The sequence below is a fragment of the Peromyscus maniculatus genome, chromosome 8 (assembly GCF_049852395.1).
Source record: "Peromyscus maniculatus bairdii isolate BWxNUB_F1_BW_parent chromosome 8, HU_Pman_BW_mat_3.1, whole genome shotgun sequence".
Taxonomy (NCBI): domain Eukaryota; kingdom Metazoa; phylum Chordata; class Mammalia; order Rodentia; family Cricetidae; genus Peromyscus; species Peromyscus maniculatus.
The window spans coordinates 47,457,496-47,475,729 of record NC_134859.1 but is presented as its reverse complement, the minus strand read 5'-3'; the positions used below and the strand labels follow the sequence as shown (position 1 = coordinate 47,475,729).

The following is an 18,234-nucleotide window of genomic DNA, read 5'->3' as shown; positions in this document are numbered from 1 at the left end:
TCGTCCCACCCATCCTTACATATATCCTTTTCAGGCCACCACTTTTGCTCAGCCATTGTTTTGCACTTGTTCGTAATGTTAAAGATCCCTCATAATTATTTCAGAGGCTACTCAACAATCCATCTAAGGAATGAATCATTATCCATGATGCCTCTGTTTGGGGATGTTAAGATGTTTCCAGTTTTAGCCCCTAGAAGTGATACGCAGTGTCTTTTAAAACACAGAACTCAAATAGCTTTCTGGGTTTTATGAAGCTCTGCACAGCTAATGCTGCCTGCCCAAGGTTTCTCCTCAGCAAAGATTTCCACATGCCCAGAGTCGCTTCCCCTCCACTCTGAGGTGAGCTCTGTCCTCCTCCTCCTCCTCCTCCTCCTTCTCCTCCTCCTCCTCCTCCTCCTCCTCCTCCCTCATATTCACAAACAAAAGAAACCAGGTGAGATGTCTGCCTGGTGGATCGAGGGTTCTGGATCGTAGCTCCAGGTCTCTTCCTCATTACAGGACAGCCCGTAACAAGAGTAAGAATAGGAGACACGACGGATTCTGGGACCACCACCGAAGCGAGGCAGAGGCCTCCAGGAAGGATCGTCATGCTGGAGGGCTGTCCGCAGAAGCCCCCAGCTGTCATTCCTGGCACAGACATGTCAAAGAAAGAGCTGGGAAGATCCCCTTTACCTGGTGACTCCGGCCAATAATCCCAGCTCCTCAGGAAGCTAAGGCAGGGTTACAACTTCAAGGCCAGCCTAGTAACTGAGGAAGGCATTGACTCTAAATAAAAAGTATTTGGTAAAGTGACACAGAGAAACCCTGTCTCGAAAAACCAAAATAAAAAAAAAAAAAAAAAACAGCTGGGCAGTGGAGGCGCACACCTTTAATCCCAACACTCGGAAGGCAGAGCCAGGCGGATCTCTGTGAGTTCGAGGCCAGCCTAGGCTACAGAGTGAGTTCCAGGAAAGGCACCAAAGCTATACAGAGAAACCCTATCTTGAAAAACAAAAACAACAGCAACAACAAAAAGTATTTGAAAATAGGAACTTCATGGAGGTTATAGTTCAGGGGTTATAGCTCATGGAGGTTATATGCTCTGCCAAACATACACAGAAACCTACATTCAATGCCTGGTACCAAGAAATAAACAAAGCAAAATCAATTAATAAACAAAAGTACCCCAAGAGACAGCTCATGTAGCTGTGTCTCCCGTGGACAGGGAGGCTGCAGACGGAGGGGATGGTTCATGAGGTAAACAGGAAGAAAAGCAACAGGACCAGTGAGAACCTATGACAGACAGCTCAAGCTGCAGGAGCCACGTGGAGCCCTACAGTGAGGCTATCACAGGTGTATGCACATGAACAAGTACAAACTTCTATATATTGCCCATTATAGCTCATAAAGATGCTCTCGAAGAGCAGATCGCCAAATTCTGTCCCATATTTCCTAGGGAGAGAGCAAAGAAGTACAGGAAGATTTGTGACGTTTATCCAGCTCTCCATCAGGAGAGGATACCATAGATGCGAGAACATCAGTATTTGACCACAGAGAAGGAAGGGAATAAAAAGGGTGCATCGTGGACAGGGGAGAAGGCTCAGTAGGTTAAGATCGCCTTGCAAACACAAGGAGACTTTGATCCCTAGGAACCATGTAAAAAAGCTGAGTATAGAGGCAGTTCGGGGAAGGAAAGGGAGACTCACTGGACAGCAGCCTGGCCTGCTTGTTCCAGGTCAGCGAAAAACGCTGTTTCAAAACAACTTATTGACGGTATCTGAGACTGACCTCTGGCCTCCACACACGTGCCCAAGTGTGTAGATACACAGCCACACATGTGCACATGCCTGTGCACAAGAACACACACACAAAGGATAAACCATTGTCTGGTCACACTGATGAAAATAATCTCTTCTGCTATTGTTCACTAGGCAATCTTCTAGAAAATGACATTTAGTAACCCATAGGTATATGCACATTATGATATTGGGATACTGAATTATCAATCAAAAATTTTTTTTGAAATGAGCTTGGTCAGAATTAGCCACTTTGCCAAAGCCTTCTCATTCTGTGTCTTCAGTACCACTAACACCTTGAAAATTACCAAAGTACATTCCTCCGACCCGTCTCTTTTCTAAGAGTGGATTCCCATCTCCTCCTGCTCACTAACAAGCTCCTCCCTGTGTTGCTGCATCTCATCAGACTGAACCTGTCCGGAACCCAGGTCCACATCTGTTGTCACAATACTTCTGGAAAGATCTCCTCTGTCTCCATGCCAGTTTCTGTTCACAGCCATCCTTCCTGCTCACCCAAGTGGAAACGGAAACTAGACCCCTCCATCCCTCTTGCACCTCAAGTTCAGGATCTGCTCCCCTGACGTGTCTTCCTACTTTATTCTCTTCTGGTCTAGTCTCCAGTTGAAAGCTTCAGGTCAAAACATTTATAAATACATTCATTCCTTCAACAAATATGTGCCGATGGCTCATTGCGAGCCAGGCACTAAACAGGTGCGACACTGTAAACAGGGGAAGAAAATGTGCAAGATCTGATCATATCACCCTCCTATTTAAAACTCATCATGCACTGCCTAAAATATAAAAGGCAAGACTCCTAGCTTTGGAATACCAAACTCTTTAATACTGCATCAGTATCCCCATGTCGGTTAATTTTACGTCAGCTTGACACAAGCTGATCATTTGGGAAGAGGAAACCTTGGTTTGAAACAATGCCTTCAGAAGACTGACCTATACGCAAGTTTGCCTGTGAGGCATTTTCTTGATTAATGATTGATGTGGGAGGGACCAATCCACTGTGGGTGGTGCCAACCCCGGGGCAGATGGTCCTGGGTTGTATAAGAAAGCAGGCTGAGCAAGCAAGCCATGGGGAGCAAGCCAGTAAGCAGCATCCTTCCGTGGCCTCTGTTCAGTTCCTGCCTCCAGGTTCCTGATCTGACTTCCTCGATGATAGACTACAATCTGTAAGATGAAATAAACCCTTTCCTCCCCAAGTTGCTTTTGGTCATGGTGTTTTTAGCTCAACAATAGAATCCCTAAGACAATCCCCATTTTGTCTTCTATAGTCATTAAGTGTGCCCTGCACACACACACTACACATGTACATGTGCACATGTATCTACGTATGGGTGAAAATATGTATTTGAACAAATACAGGTGCACAAATAGGTACAGACTTATGTCCATGAATATACATAAGCATGTATACACATGGGCGCATTTACACACAAATGCACATGTATGTGCACACAGACATGTACACGCATGCACACACACATACTTCACACTCTGCCTGTCACTGGCAGCAGGAGAAATGACCTCATTATACATAGCACTTACCACATGATAGTGAATGATCATCAGAGATCAAAAGGCTTGGGATTCACCTGAAGCCATGAATAACCTGATCATTCAAGATCTGGAAAAGTGAGGCTGTGAGGTTGAGGCTGGGGCTGAAATTAGGGACACTCCCCATCACCACCATACACACACACACACACATACACACACATCACACACACACATATCACACACACACACACACACACACACACACACACACACACACACACCAATTTATAGAAGTTCTGCCAGGACTGTTTTATTGGAAAAAGGCAAAGAATGCACCCTGTCTCCTAGCCCTATAACAGAGAGTCCCCTGAGGCCCTGAAAGAAAGCCCAGGATGTCCCCTGCCCCAGCTGCACCCCAAGTCCACCGGTTTTTGCCGGAAAGCAGGTCCTTGATCTCTTCCCCTGTGGTTGCCAAGTCATTTCCCTTCCTTGACCCTCCTCTGAAGGCCAGGCCACCAGACTACGGCAGCCTTCCCTGCACCAGGTATCGGCAGCTTCTGAGACCTGGCCCCTGCTCCTCAGTCACTGACAGTGTTAGCCCCTGGCCCACGGGTGTCACTGTGAGTAGAGCTTCATGGCAGAGCTCCATGCCAACGTCTAGCCTCCACATCCCTGGAACTCCTCACCTCTGACACTCCATGTCGGTCTGCCTATCTATCCATCCCCACAGTGTCCTCACTTCCTGCTAAATCCTGTTTAAACTCCAATGGTCCCAAACGATTGTTCTTAGCAACCCACCTGTGATGGTTAATCTGCGTTGTCAATTCGATTGGATTGAGTCAATATGGAAGCATACCTCTGAGTCTGTCTGAGGGTGGTTCCAGAAAGGAGGAGCTGAGGAGGGGAAAGCCATTCTGAATGTGGGAGGCACCGTGCTGTGAGCTGAGATCCTCAGGCACCATGCTGTGAGCTAAGCGGAAGAGCAGAAAGCAGGCTGTTGCCAGAATCCATCTCTCTCTGCTTGCTGGCTGTAGGTGCAATGAGACAAGCTGTCTCACACTCCTGCCGCCAGGCCTTCTCTCGCCACAGTGGAGGGCATCTCTTTGAGCCAGAAGCCCAAGCAAACCCTGGTCACGTCGCCTTTCCATGGATAAGAAAGGAACTAACACACCGCCTTGCCCTTTCTGTCTATCACGTTTGCATGACTAAGTCCCAGCACCAACTGAACAAAAACTGGTCTCTCCTCAGCCACTAGACTTGCTGGAAGATTAATCTGGCTGCGTGCTCAGGTCTCCCATGGCATGTGAATAACTGATGTTTCTACGCCATACCACATATCAAGCACCCTCTAAACATCTTATGTTAACTAATTAATTCTGACAAAGTTCCGTTTTATCCCCATTTCACGGACAAAGAAACTAGAGCCTGTGGAGTCTATGGAGTAGCCTGCCTGTCCAAGGGCACACAGCTACTAAGTGACAGGAATTAGGACTGACACTCAGGCTGTCGAGCTGCCAAAGCTTTTATTTCTTATTGCCTCAGTCTCGGAAGCGCGTCCCGTTGCTAGCCCACCCCAGGGCTCTTTCCACTTTCTCATCTCCCAAGAAATGGTTTCCAACTCCTGCTGCCTGCTTCCCCTTCTCACCCTCAGCTACTGTCCTTTCTAGTTCCAGAAAGATCCAAGAGTCCATGATCCAAGAATGCTCTCATCTCCCTCTAAATTTCCTACCAACTTGCCACCAGGTGCTCCCGCCTGCCCACTCTGCCTTCCTTCACTAGGTGGGGGAAGTGGCCCTGCTGTTACCGAAGAGTGACTTTCCACTTATGCCGCAGGCCTCTGCCCTCTTAACTCCCATTTCGAGACAGAGTTTCTCTCTGTAGCTTTGGTGATCTCGCTCTGTAGACCAGGCTGGCCAAGAACTCACGGAGATCCACCTGGCTCTGCCTCCCAAGTGCTGGGATTAAAGGTGTGCGCCACCACCGCCCGGCTGAGCTGAGCATTCTTATACTTTGGGAACATTTTCCCACTTAGCTTTCATGACAGCACGCAGACCCAATCTCTTCCCCAATCTCTTGGTACCCTCCCCCTCAGTCTCCATTGGTTCTTTCTGCAGTCTTTCTCCGTTTCACCTCCACACGCCCTCAACGTGGCATCAACAGTTATTTGGCTCTATAACTCATCAAACAAGTATAAGTCCAAATGCCAAATGTACGTCTTTATTTGTAGAACAATCCTACCAAACCTTTCATTGCCCTGACTTCTCCCAGATCTTGCAAATAAATCCCTGCAAGTATAGAATGAGAAACACAAAATACTAAGTAACTAAATTTAGGGTAACTTGTTCCACAGGGAGAAATAGCCAGTACAAGGCCTTTACCAGGTGGTCTAAGAAAAGCATCCTTGAGACAGAGAAAGGCTTCCTACTCTGGCAGCATCTGGAGAGAGCTGATTGGATAGCTCCTCCTTCATCCACTCCCATCTCTAGGGGACAATGGAATTTCCTACCAAAAGAAGTGAACTTGTCAGAGTGATCGTTTCGGTCTTCACTGTTAATTTTACTGGGTTTAAAAATCACCTAGGAGATACACCTCTGTACACATATGTGAGACCATCCCCAGAGAAATTTAACTGAGGAACAAAAAAGATCACCTTGAATATGAGTGACACCATCCGGTAAGCTGGGTCACCACTGAACAAAAGAGGCTGAAAGGAGAAATCACCGGACACCAACATTCACGTCTCTGTTTTCGGAATGGAGACACAATGAAACCAGCCACCTCACTTCACGACATGCCTCCCTGCCATGATGGACTGGGCCCTCATCCCGAGGGCCCAAATAAACCCTCTTCTTAGGATGCTTTTCTGGGGGTAGTTTCTGACAGCAACGAGAAGAGTAGCTAATATGTCTGTAAGGAGCTGAAGCCTCCAGGAAGGAAGCTGTGCTTCCTTCTAGCAAAGCTGATTTTCGACATGGCCGTGTGGACACAGTAGGTGCACTGATGCTACCCAAGGGACCAGGCTCGAGTAGGGATGGAGCCAGGTGTAAGAGGAAAGCTCTGGATGGTTAAGGTGCTTGCCTCACACTTGCCTTGATGCATGCAAAAAGTAGAAATTTTGTGATTTTTTTTTCTTTCTGAAGATCATGTAAACGTACATGGTATCCAAAAGGTCTTGCGAAAATGTCAAGATCAAAACACTAGGTCTTACCACAGGACTATTTTCTCAATATTGCTACATAAATACTATCTGGGTTCTACCTAGGCCTTCAGGACCAGAGTCCATCTTCCTCTGCTCCTTGTACCTGAACACACATGTACACATAGACACACACGTTATTATGAGGGGACTTAGGAGTAAATTTCCATCATCTGAGAGCACAAGTTCTAGAACAGGGCGGGCTTAAAAGATCTGCCTGACACATGCCCTGATTGGACTGAGGCTGTTGGGGCTGACAGCTATCCCCCTGCCTGGAGTGTGGGGCTCCACAACAGATCCCAGATCTTCACGGGGCCCCATGAGAACGTCCCTGAATCGCTCATCATCCCAGACACAAGAGCAAAGACGTTGTTACTGCACAGAACGCCCTGGGCCTCGCCGCTCCCCCTCCCCAGTGCTCTTACTCAGCTGTGGTGGGGGACCCACCCTTCCAGTCCAGCTCTCTACCCCGTGTCATTTTGCCTCTCTGTGCTTCCAGAAGGAAGAACTGGACTTCCCTGCACCTGTCTGTCCTCCATCCCTAACCCCTGTGTTCCTGTCCCTCCTCACCTAGCAGCGGGCCCAGGAACTGGAATGTACTGTAGGTCATTCACATCCCACCAAACGCATTCCTTCCGGATTTACCCTACCCAGGAAAACGCTTCAAAACTCTCTACTTCTCATTCCCGGATGCCACTCAAAGCAGAAAAGCTAACTTTTGCCCTCTAGGGTGGGAAATGCGAAAGGCACTAGCCTAACCAAGCGTGCTGCTACATCCAGACCACACGTCCCTCCCAGGCGCTGATCCGCTTTTCCATCCACCGAGTGGAAATTCTAGGCGCAGAAGGTGTCCAGACCAACCCTGCGTTCGAGCCTCGGCCAACGGCCGTAAACCTGTTCCTGTCCCGCTGGAGCTGCAGTATGGAGCCAGAAATCTGGAAGAATTTAACACGTCGTGGGTTCGGTTCAGACACAGGAAAACATTGTTCAAAGTAAACACTGGAATCCCTCCCTCATCATGCAGGAATGTGGAGCCGACAGAGTCTGAGCTCAGCTGCTTCTCAGAAAAGCTCCTGCTAAGCCCGGCCCGCGCCCTGCACCAGGCTGCACAGACATGGGGGGACCCTCTGCAGTAGCCTCCCTGCAATGGCAAGCTCCGCCCCTGACCTGGAGAAGCAGAAAGCCCTCTTGAGGGGAGAGGGGCTCCTGATGCTGCGGGACTTTCCATTTCCTTCCCTCCAAGGGCTGTGAAAGAGTCACTTTTCCTGGAGAAGAAAGGCGGCTCTGTGGACGCGAAGGAGCTGCCTCCTGCCCGCGTGTGTGTGTGCTCCCTGGACAGGACAGGGCCAACGACTTGCGCTCCCCTTTCCCTGCTCCTTAACGAATTCCATTTCTCCAAAGCCCTGAGCCAAGGTGTTCGCCCCGCTTCCGCTGACTCTGGAAAGTGGAAAGAAAGAATTGCTTTATCGCAAGGCTGTAAAATGGAGTCCAGAAAGTCGGTTCATGTGTAATCGCTTGTGTCGCTCTGTCCCTCAGCCTCAAGGGCTGTCTACATTCCCCTCACATAGATGCACGGGGTTGGAACAAATGGTTGCAAGATTTTTCACAGCCCCAGGAGGAGGAGAAATCCTGAGTGAGGAACAGTTCGAGGGATGCAAGAAGTCTGCGAGTGGCCATCGTTGGGTTTTCAAAGTCTTCAAAAAGCTCAAGTTGAAATTCAAGCCCTGAGGGGCTGGGGATGAAACACTTGGGAGATTAAGACAACGTGGCAGTCAGTTAAGAGGCCAGTCTGGACTACATAGAAAGTTCTGGAAGTAAGGCCCTGTCTCATCAGAAATAATAAGGGAGGAGGCAGGAAAGAGGGAAGAAAAGAGGGGAGGAGAGAAGGAAGAAAAGAAGAAGGAATGAGAGAAGGAACAGAGAGAGGGAGGGAGGAGGAACGGAGGAAGGGAGGAAGGGAGGAAGGGAGGGAGGGAAGAAGAGAGGAAGGAAGAAAGGGAGGAAGGGAGGGAGGGAGGAAAATTTTAATCCCCAATATGAGGTTGTAATGGTCCATGTTTTAATTTGACAGGATCTACAATCACCTAGGAGACATGCTTCTGGCACACCTGTGAGAGATTGCCTAGATTTGTCCAGCCTCAGAACATGCCTGTGAAGGATCCTTTGATTAGATTAGATCAATTGGGGGGGGGGACGACATGACACCCGCCCACCCACTGTGGGCAGCTCGGGGGCTGGAGCCTCTGAATGAAAAGGAGGAAGCAAGGTGAACACAGGCACTCATCTGCCTCTGCTTGACTGTGGATTTGATGTGTGTGCATTTGTGCACATGCACAAGTGTGAGAAGAACTAGGTGTGTGTGTGTGTGTGTGTGTGTGTGTGTGTGTGTGTGTGTGTGCGCGCGCGCGCGCGCGCGCGCCATAACTCCCCTGCCATGATGGACAGTGCCCTGGAACTGGTGTGAGCACAAAACCCACAGAAACCAACACTCACACCATTGGAATAGAGTCCAGAAATCCACCCACACAGATACAGCCACCTGGCTTTTGACTGCCAAAATATAGGAGGGGGGGGAACAGCCTCTTCAACATATGGTGCTGGGGAACCTGACCATCCACACTCAAAGAATGAAATTAGATCTGTGTGTGAAAATGCATTCAAAAAGCTTTAATGAAGACTTTAAATTACCAGATGAAAACACAGCGCTGTAATCCCAACACTCCTACAGAAAAGTAGAAGGCAGAGACGGGAGAGTCATCCAAAGCTCTTGGGCCAGCTAGCCTGGACTACGAAAAGGCAAAAACCCTATCTCAAACAACGTGGAAGATGAGGGTCAATACCCGAGATTGTCCTTTAATATCACACACACACACACACACACACACACACACACACACACACACACACCTAGTTCCACTCACACTTGTGCATATGCACAGATGCACACATGCACACACATATATCATACATTGTGTGCTCATATGTGCAATGTGTGCATGTAGGCACACAGGGGATCATAAAGGGCCCCTTCCATGAAGGGAGGATGAGATCTTAAGGGCAGGTGGAGAGGGAGAAAGGGGCATAACTGGGAGGAGGGAATTTGAAGGCACTCGATGACTGTTTGCAGGGAGGAAGGGTCCATCAAGACAGAGGACTGGAGATTAATAAGAGCAAAGTGTAGTGTTATCTATAAAAATCACATGATCATCACATCGCAGAAAAAGCCTTTGACAAAAATCCAACATGCTTTCATGTTAAAAGTCCTGGAGAGAGTAGGGCTTGTGGGAACATACCTCAACACAATAAAGGCTGTATATGACAAGCCCAGAGCCAACATCATTGATATGTGGAGAAAAAACTCACAGCAATGCTATTAGAATGGGAATGAGATAGAGCTGTCCACTATCCTCACTCCTTCTCAATGTAGTGCACAAAGTACTAGCTGGGCCAATAAGGTGAGAGAAGGAAATTTAAAGGGATACAAATGGGAAGAGAAGTCAAATCACCCATATTTGTAGAGGATATGATAATATACATAAGAGGTTGTAAAAAAAAATTCCAGCAGAAAATTTCTAGAAACAACTATTAATTTCAGCAGAGTGGCAGAACAAAAATCAACTTATAAAAATCAGTAGCTAACCAGGCATGATGGTGCATGTCTTTAATCCCAGCACTCAAAAAACAGTAGGAGGAAAACTCCTTGAGTTTGAGTCCAGCCTGATCTACGTAGTGAGTTCCAGGACAACCAGGGCTACATACAGTGACCCTAAGAAAAATAGTAGCAAAAAAATCAATAGCTTTTCTACACACCAACAATAGCTGAGTGAGATCATAGACACGCTTCCATTTGCAGACTGAAAGACAATTTGTTAAAGACAAATAAATATATTGGAATACACCTAACCAAAGTAACAAAAGATCTCTACAATGAAAATTCCAAATTTCCGAAAGAGATTGAAGAAGACATTAGAACATAGAAAGACCTACTACACGCATGAATTGGTAGACTTAATATTGTGAAAATAACCATCCTACCAAAAGCAATTTACAGATTCAATGCAATCTCAATCAAAAATCTTCATGACATTCTTCACAGAAATAGAAATAAAAGCCCTTAAAATTTATATGAAACTAGAAAATACCCCAGATATTTAAAAAAAACAATCCTTACCAAAAAAGAATAATACTGAAGGAATTACCATCCTAGACTTTAAGGTATCTTACAAATCTACAGTAATAAAATAGCATGGTACTGACACCCAAACAGGCGTGTATACCAATGGAAGAAAACAGAAATCCAGATGAAGTACACATAACTGCAGCTCTCTGAGATTTGGCAAAGATGGAGAAACACACACTGCAGTAAAGACAGCATCTGTGACAAATGGTCCTGGGAAAAGGATGTCCACTTGCAGAAGGAGGAAATTAGACCCATATCTACCACACTGCGCAAAAATCAACTCCAAGTAGACCAAAGACCTCAATTTGTAACTGGAGATTCTAGAAGAAAACATAAGCAGTAACCTACATGACAGAGGTGTAGGAAAGGACTTTCTGAATAGGGATATGATTTGCTCAAGAATTAAGGCCAACAGTTGAAAGGTGGGACTTCATAAAACCTAGTTGGTCATCCAGCATCAAGCGGTCAGCCCCGAAATCATACACACCAAGCAACGTTAAGGGGCTCAGCAGACTGTATTTATATACTTCTGCATCTATATGACAACAATCAAAGAAAAAGAGGCCATCGACTTGAGAGGGAGCGAGGGGCGACTCGGGAGGGGTTGGAGGACTAGGACATGAGAGGGGCTGGAAGAAGGGAACGTGGGAGGGGCTGGAGAGAGGAAAGGGAAGGAGAAGAGTGATGCAAGTATGTTTTAATTAAAATGTTTAAATGTCACAATGAAGCCCATCACTTATTACAGTAACTTAAGTTCTTTGTCAATGAAAATGCACATGGCCTGTGTGGGGAGGTCACAGGAGCGAGCGTCTAGACGCTCCAGGACCCAGAGCTGTGCCAAACTATGACGTCACTGGGAACTCTTCACTCGGTTTTAGACATTTTCTGCCTTGGTTCAGTCGGCCTTTGGTGGTGATTTCTCGTATTTTATTTTGAAAAGGAGGCAGGAGGCTTTTCTTCTGAGCAGTAAAGCAGGTGGGGTTTATTTCGGCTTGCAGCAAGCTTGCCCTAGAAACTTTGCTATCCTGTTCCAAAGCAGCTCTGGGAAGGCTGTTTGTCCTGCTGTCCTCAGGGATACCCCGTCTCCTCTCATTAATTCTTTTTTTTTTTTTTTTTTTTTGGTTTTTTGAGACAGAGTTTCTCTGTGTAGCTTTGTGCCTTTCCTGGAACTCTGTCTGTAGACCAGGCTGGCCTCAAACTCACAGAAATCTACCTAGCTCTGCCTCCCGAGTGCTGGGATTAAAGGCGTGCGCCACCACCGCCCGGCCCTCTTATTAATTCTTGGCATCAAGAAGTGTGCAGAAGCAGACCTGTCTAACCGAGTGGTTTCTAAGCACCAGCTGACAATGTAAAACTCCACTCACTCACGACAAATACCGTCTATGATGCTGAGTTCAACCATCTGCTTCACATTCCGTGCTCATTGTGGAGCCCATGTGGGCCCCTACTGGGTTTCACCTCCCAGGCTGGTCATCTTGGGATCCAAACTGGCTTCTTCTCCTAGCCCACCCCTACCCTGGGCTTTCCCGTCTGCCCGCTCTTCCAGAGGTGTGTCTCTGGGCCTCTAGACTAGATCTGCCTTGGACTTCAGGCCCATCCATTTATCCCCCTTCCAGACACCTCAGGTGTGTTACGCGTACCTCAGACTTTCCCCCATTCAGCTGAACTCTTGCTAACCCTCATCCCATCACACCACAAAACCAGCTCCTCCTGTGGCTTGCTCTTATTCAACACCACTAGTTAGTCAGTTGGTAAAAACCTAGAAGTCTTTTCTCCTTCCCATCCCCCTCAAGACTCAATGTATCCATAAATCATGTCAATTCAGCTTGCAAACACAGCCTAAATCTGTTGTTTTATTGATAGTGGCAAGTGTTGCTGCTGCTATTAACAGAACAATAGGAATAACAACACACCATGGTGGCCCCATTTTGCCTGCATTAGCTTACTGAGTCTTCCCTACAAACCAAGAGTTGAGTGCCAGTATGATCCCCTCTTACAGATGATAAAGTCGAGGCAGAGGAAAGTTCAGTGACTTGCTCAAAGCCTATTATGAAGGAACCAAGACTCAAATCCAAGTAGCTGGCACCAGAAGCGTGTGGCCAAACACGTGTTCCCACTATTGCCTCAGTGTCCACCCAGGTAGTCCACAGCCCCCAAACTGGCTTCCTCCTTTCGGGTCTTTCCCCATGGAGTGTATTTTGTACACTCAGCAACCAGAGTGACCTTTCAAAAGCAGGCACCAGTGTGTGTGTGTGTGTGTGTGTGTGTGTGTGTGAGTGATTCCTCAACCTACATATCCCGACCCAGGAACCTCCCCAGGACTCTTAGGAGTGAGCTCCAAACTCCATCCATGACTGCCTCTGTTCACGCTTCTCGGGTCTTCCACTCATCCTCTGCCAGTTCACCAAACCCTGAGGATTTCAGCGTACCTAGTTAGGGTTATTCAGCTCACTATCCACTACCCTGTCACCTCATGTTATTGTCGTACAGTGCATGTCACTGTGTTTGGATGGGTTCTTTTTCTGTTTTACTTTTACTTATGCATAAGTGTGTCTGTGTGAGTGCATGCCACGTGTATGCAGGTCCCCACAGAGGTCAGAAGAGGGCATCAGATCCCCTGGAGTTGGAGTTCGAAGCAATTGAGAGCCACCAGACAAGGGAGGCAGGAGGAGACATAAGGCTTCATGAAGGCATCGAGGACTGACTCCTCACACAGCCAAGGAAGTTAAAAAGCCTCCTGGGGTAGATGACTTACACTCATGTCACTATAACAGATGTTCTGGCACACACCTGACCAGACTCCGAGACAAATGTGACCAGTGATCTGCTTCCTTAGTGTTGGCACCACCTTGAACACCTATGAGGATACAGGCTGCTGGGTCCCCAGGATCTCTGATTCAGTAGATCTGGGACAAAGGCCAAGAATTTGCATCTCTAATAAATTCTCAGGTGAAAACCAGTGTCATTGGTCTAAGCCCTTGAGAACCCCCCAAACACCCCATTCCCTCACTCCAGAACACCAAAAGGCAGCCGAGCGCAGCTCCCAGTGTCAGGGTGCCATTTGCTCCGAGGATATGAGGGGACAGCACCGAGAAGAGACACAAGAGGAGACTCTTTGCAGGAACAGAAAAGGACAGAGCAGTGAGCTCTAAAGTGACAGCCAACACATGGGGCGCCCCTGTGCTGTGGGAGAGGGCTATGCTACGAAGTGGGGTGTAAGCAAGTAAAAGTCAACTCTGCGGCGTGTCAGGGTGTTGGACTTCTGTGCTGTGTGTTTCCTCTGCTTAGAACAGTAATTCTCAACCTTCCTAATCCCACAACCCTTTAATACAGTTCCTCATGTTGTGGGGACTCCCAACCACAAGATTATTTTCATTGCTACTTCGTAATTGTAATCTTGCTACTGTTATGAACCACAATAAATATCAATATGCAGAATATCTAACATGTGACCCCCATGAATGGATCGTTTGATACACCCCCCAAAAGGGTCATGACCCACAGGTTGAGAACCAATGGCCTGGACCATTCACACTCAAGAATTCTGTCTGTATCTTGCAGGCATTGTGGAGACTGCTGAACAAATTTAAGTAGGGACTAACATTATCAACTCTCTTTAGAAAAATGTTTGTCGTAGAGACCTATAGCTGTCTATCCATCTAAGAGGAGCATCTGCCTCCTGAACTCTACCAGCATCTTACTGGGAAGCTAAGAGCTGTTTCCCAGCACATCCCCTTCTCCCTTCCTTTAACCAACTAGAGCTTTTGTGTCGAGTTCTCCCTCCGTGTAGACTCATCTCAATAAAATCTTTAACCTTCAGTGTTTCTTTCTCTATTCATAGTTTAGAAGCAAAGGAATTCCAGGTCCCCAAGAGATCACAGAGACTCCCAAGGGAAGGGAACTAGACTCTTAAGTTATCTCATGGCACTCCATCACAAAGCATCCAGCTGAATTTGAGGGTGAGAAATAAATTTCTCTTACATTAAGTCCTGGGGTCTGGGAAGTTTTCACAGCATCTTTGGAGGGTTTCTGAGGTCTAATTAAAATCAATGCAATCTCAACTTAGTAAAACCGAGACTTCAGCAAGGCTAGAAGGGCAGTTGCTGAAAAGCTACTTCCCAACGAGGGAAAGAGACTGAGAAGGGTGGGCACAAAGCGTGGTCACAATTAACCATGAAGGGAAAAAAGAGTGAGAGGTCTGGGAAGGCCTCGGGTCTCTGACTTAGATGATGGAATAGGTATCAGAAAAGGTGGGTTCAAAGACAGGATGCTAAGGTACTGTTGGGCATTATGGAATATCCAAGTAACAACCCCTAGTGGGCAGCTGTCCTGGGATAGTGGTCATAGTCCCAGACATAGAAACTTGGTAGAAACCAAAGACTATCCTATCTCCCGTTTTCACAGGATGAGCATGGTAGAGGGATCAGAAGTGAATGTTTATTAGGTGGACGAAGAGAAATCTAAGGAAGGATGGAGTGGGGCCCACCACAGAGGTAGGGCTTCTCACGAAGCCCAGCAAAAGTGGCACAAGAGAGGGCCGATGCTAAAGGCCACTGTCTGTCACGAACCCCAAAGACAGATGTGTCATGGAAGCTGATGACGGGTCATCCATGGAGAGTGCTGCTAGAAAACTCGACATTCCACAAATGACCCAAGCCAGAGCTGAAGGTGGTGGGGCTCAGGCAGGGAAGCTGAGGTCACAAAGACGCTGAGTGGGAATCCAAACGCTAATGAGGACCTGGGCTTCATCTCATTCAGATTCACTACAAGTCACAATGTTTAGACAGAGAGACGGGCTTCAGGAGAAAACGAGTCCCTCCCTTCAAGTGCTACATTTAGTAAATGATAAGATTAAAGCTCAGACCCAGTCACTCTCTTCAAGTGCTACATTTAGTAAATGATAAGATTAAAGCTCAGACCCAGTCACTCTCTTCAAGTGCTACATTTAGTACATGATAAGATTAAAGCTCAGACCCGGGACAATCTGATTCTAAACTGGTGTTTTCAACTTGCACACTGTGGTTATCTGTGCAGAAATCCAAAATAATCTATGAATGGAATTGCCTGGTTCAGCAAGGCTAGCAGATACAAGGTTCACATACCTAAAAATGCTTGAATTTTTCTGATTTCCACCAAAAAAAAGAAAATAATTTTTTTTTTTTGAGACAGGGTTTCTCTGTGAAGCTTTGCACCTTTCCTGGAACTCACTTGGTAGCCCAGGCTGGCCTCCAACTCACAGAGATCCGCCTGCCTCTGCCTCCCGAGTGCTGGGATTAAAGGCGTGCACCACCACCACCACCACCACCACCACCACCACCACCACCACCACCACCTGGCGAAAATAAAATTTCTAAAAAGAAATTCAATGATAGTGTGGCATTCAAAAACTGGACTAAAGCTGAATTAAAAACAAGAACAAAAAATTAAGCTCTCAATAGATAGATGTGTTCATTTCAAAAACACAACAGCAAATACAAAACAATGTCATTTCTCCTACATGTGGCCCATAGATTCCGTGTAACCCCAACCAAAATCATACCCGGCTTATTTTCTGTTTGGAGAAACTGACAAATTAATTTAGACTTTTTATGGCCATTTCAAAGGGTGAGAGCAGAAAAGGTAATGGGAGGTCTGGGGCTGAGTGGCTTTCAAACTCAGCTCTAAGCCTGGGATAATTAGGTTCTGACGTATCAGAACATAAAAATCGACAGAGGTCACTGAACAGAGAGCCCAGAAGATGCCAGCTCTAAAGGTGCCTCAGAGCTGGGGACACAGGCTCACATTGCCAAGAAATGCAGTTACCTCACTTGACCATCAATATGAAAATGCGTTAAACACCTGTCCTCGCTGCCTCTGCGTTCTCCTAGACTTTAAGACACAGGTCGACCCCGACTCAGTAACAGTAGATGAGCCTCGGAGGAAGCCAAGGAATGCATTAGGAGTCAGTTCTCCCCTCTGCCATATGGGTCCCAGAGATCGTACTCAAGTCTCGGGGCTCAGCAACAGGTGCTTCCGCCTTCTAAGCCGTCTTGCGGGCCCAAATATTTAATTTAAAATGTTTTCCTTTTCAAAATGCGAGGGTGGCAGAGCAGGTGGGAAGAGTGGAGCGGACAGAATAGAACCAAAGTTGCTAAGAGGAGAGAAATGTAAGAGTGCATAGAAGAGCTACTGTGATGCAGGACCCACAGCCATTGCAGAGGCGTCAGGACAGAGTTACAAGGTTGGGGGCGGGAGTTAGTGTGGTCGGCTGGCCTCGTTAGCATATCTGAGGTCCTGGGATGGAGGGGAGGGAGAAGATCAGGTATGGCCACCGGTGAGGAGGATCCAGGTTGAGGGAAGGTCCTTTGTGGGCGTGACTACAAAGACTCCAGATGGACCATAGGTACCTGCTGACCACGCAAGGATGCCAACCACGATGTGGAAAGTGCCTCCAAGGCCTAAAGCATATTTCTGCACCCAGAACAAAGCCATTCTTTTCCATGTTCCTAAAGACCTCACAGCTACAAAGGTAAAGCAAACATTTATTTTAGAAATAAACAATAAAACTGAGAATCTGAGTAGGCAAATATTTTGCAAGCAAGGGCCCAGCCGGCAGTGCATTCCTGCTTTCTTGCTAGAACTTGGCCCTGCTTCTCTCCAGGCTCAGTAACTTCCTGGTACATTCCGCACAGCCTCGCCCTGTACGGTCTCCAGCTGTCTCCTCCGCAGTGACCGCCCGTGCCACTAGTGACTTCAGCCCCTCTGAAGCCATGATGCCCACCCGTTCCACCTTGAAATGCCTCCTTCCCACCCCTGGCATCTGTGTCCTGCCTCCCTTCCCAAACTGTTCTTCTGTCATAGGAGACATATGAGCGGCCTGAGGACAGTCAGGACCGGGAAGCATTAGAAAGACTGGTGTCCAGCTGGGGGTGGCAGCCAGAGCAAAGTCTAGGCTGAGTTGCCAAGTTAGCTGGCTTGTTCAGCTAGGATACAAGTGGAAGAGGACAGGACAAGCCATATTTCCAGCTTAAATATGCCCAAGTCAGAGGTCAGAGCATAGGATATCAAGACATGGCACAGAAGCTCTCTGCTGGGATATTGGTATCAGATGGTGCTGGGTTCGAGTCCTGATTCTAGTATTCACCAGCTGTATGACCTTAGGCAAGGCCCTGTCCTCTCTGGCCTCACTCTTTTCTAGTGATATGCCTGTGAGCTTCAGGATAGGCACAAAATAGAGATGGAATGGGGGAGGTGAGGGTGCAGTGAAGGTCCCAGGCCAGGCAAGCCTACAGGTTTAAGAGGGTTAATCCTCTATGTCCCAAACAGCTCTTGAGCCTTTCAAAGGTGGAAGCCACCTCCTGGCCTAAGCTTGGTTCTTGGTACCCAAAAGGAAATGAGCATTCACACGTGTGCTCTGAGCTATCAGTCTCTTGAAAGACTGACTGCTTCTCTAAGCAGTTTCTGTCCCTTCCTGTGCTTTGGGATAATGGGAGTTCTCCTGAGTGGCAGTCCTGTAGCTTATGGGAAAAGCTGGCTATGGTTGAAGAACAGGTCCTGGGTAGAGGAGGAGCTACCAGCATCCATCTTCTATGTCC

General features: G+C 47.4%; 2 protein-coding genes across 6 annotated transcripts in view; both read right to left on the bottom strand.

Annotated features, from left to right (window-relative positions):
- The window catches only part of Tvp23c (trans-golgi network vesicle protein 23 homolog C), a 126,624-nt gene that overhangs the window by 24,069 nt on the left and 84,321 nt on the right, over positions 1-18,234 (bottom strand). The gene's annotated exons all lie outside the window — the stretch shown is intronic.
- Cdrt4 (CMT1A duplicated region transcript 4) overlaps positions 1-18,234 on the bottom strand; it is a 30,975-nt gene that overhangs the window by 10,065 nt on the left and 2,676 nt on the right. For 2 of the 4 annotated variants that reach the window (XM_042282197.2, XM_042282198.2), the window contains exons 2-3: positions 7,648-7,917; positions 4,141-4,254 (exon numbers count right to left, since the gene is read on the bottom strand). In XM_042282197.2, the coding sequence (XP_042138131.1) occupies positions 4,141-4,254; positions 7,648-7,917 (384 nt within the window). The remainder of the gene's footprint in view (positions 1-4,140; positions 4,255-7,647; positions 7,918-18,234) is intronic. The other 2 variants (XM_042282199.2, XM_042282200.2) reach the window with 2 other exon arrangements.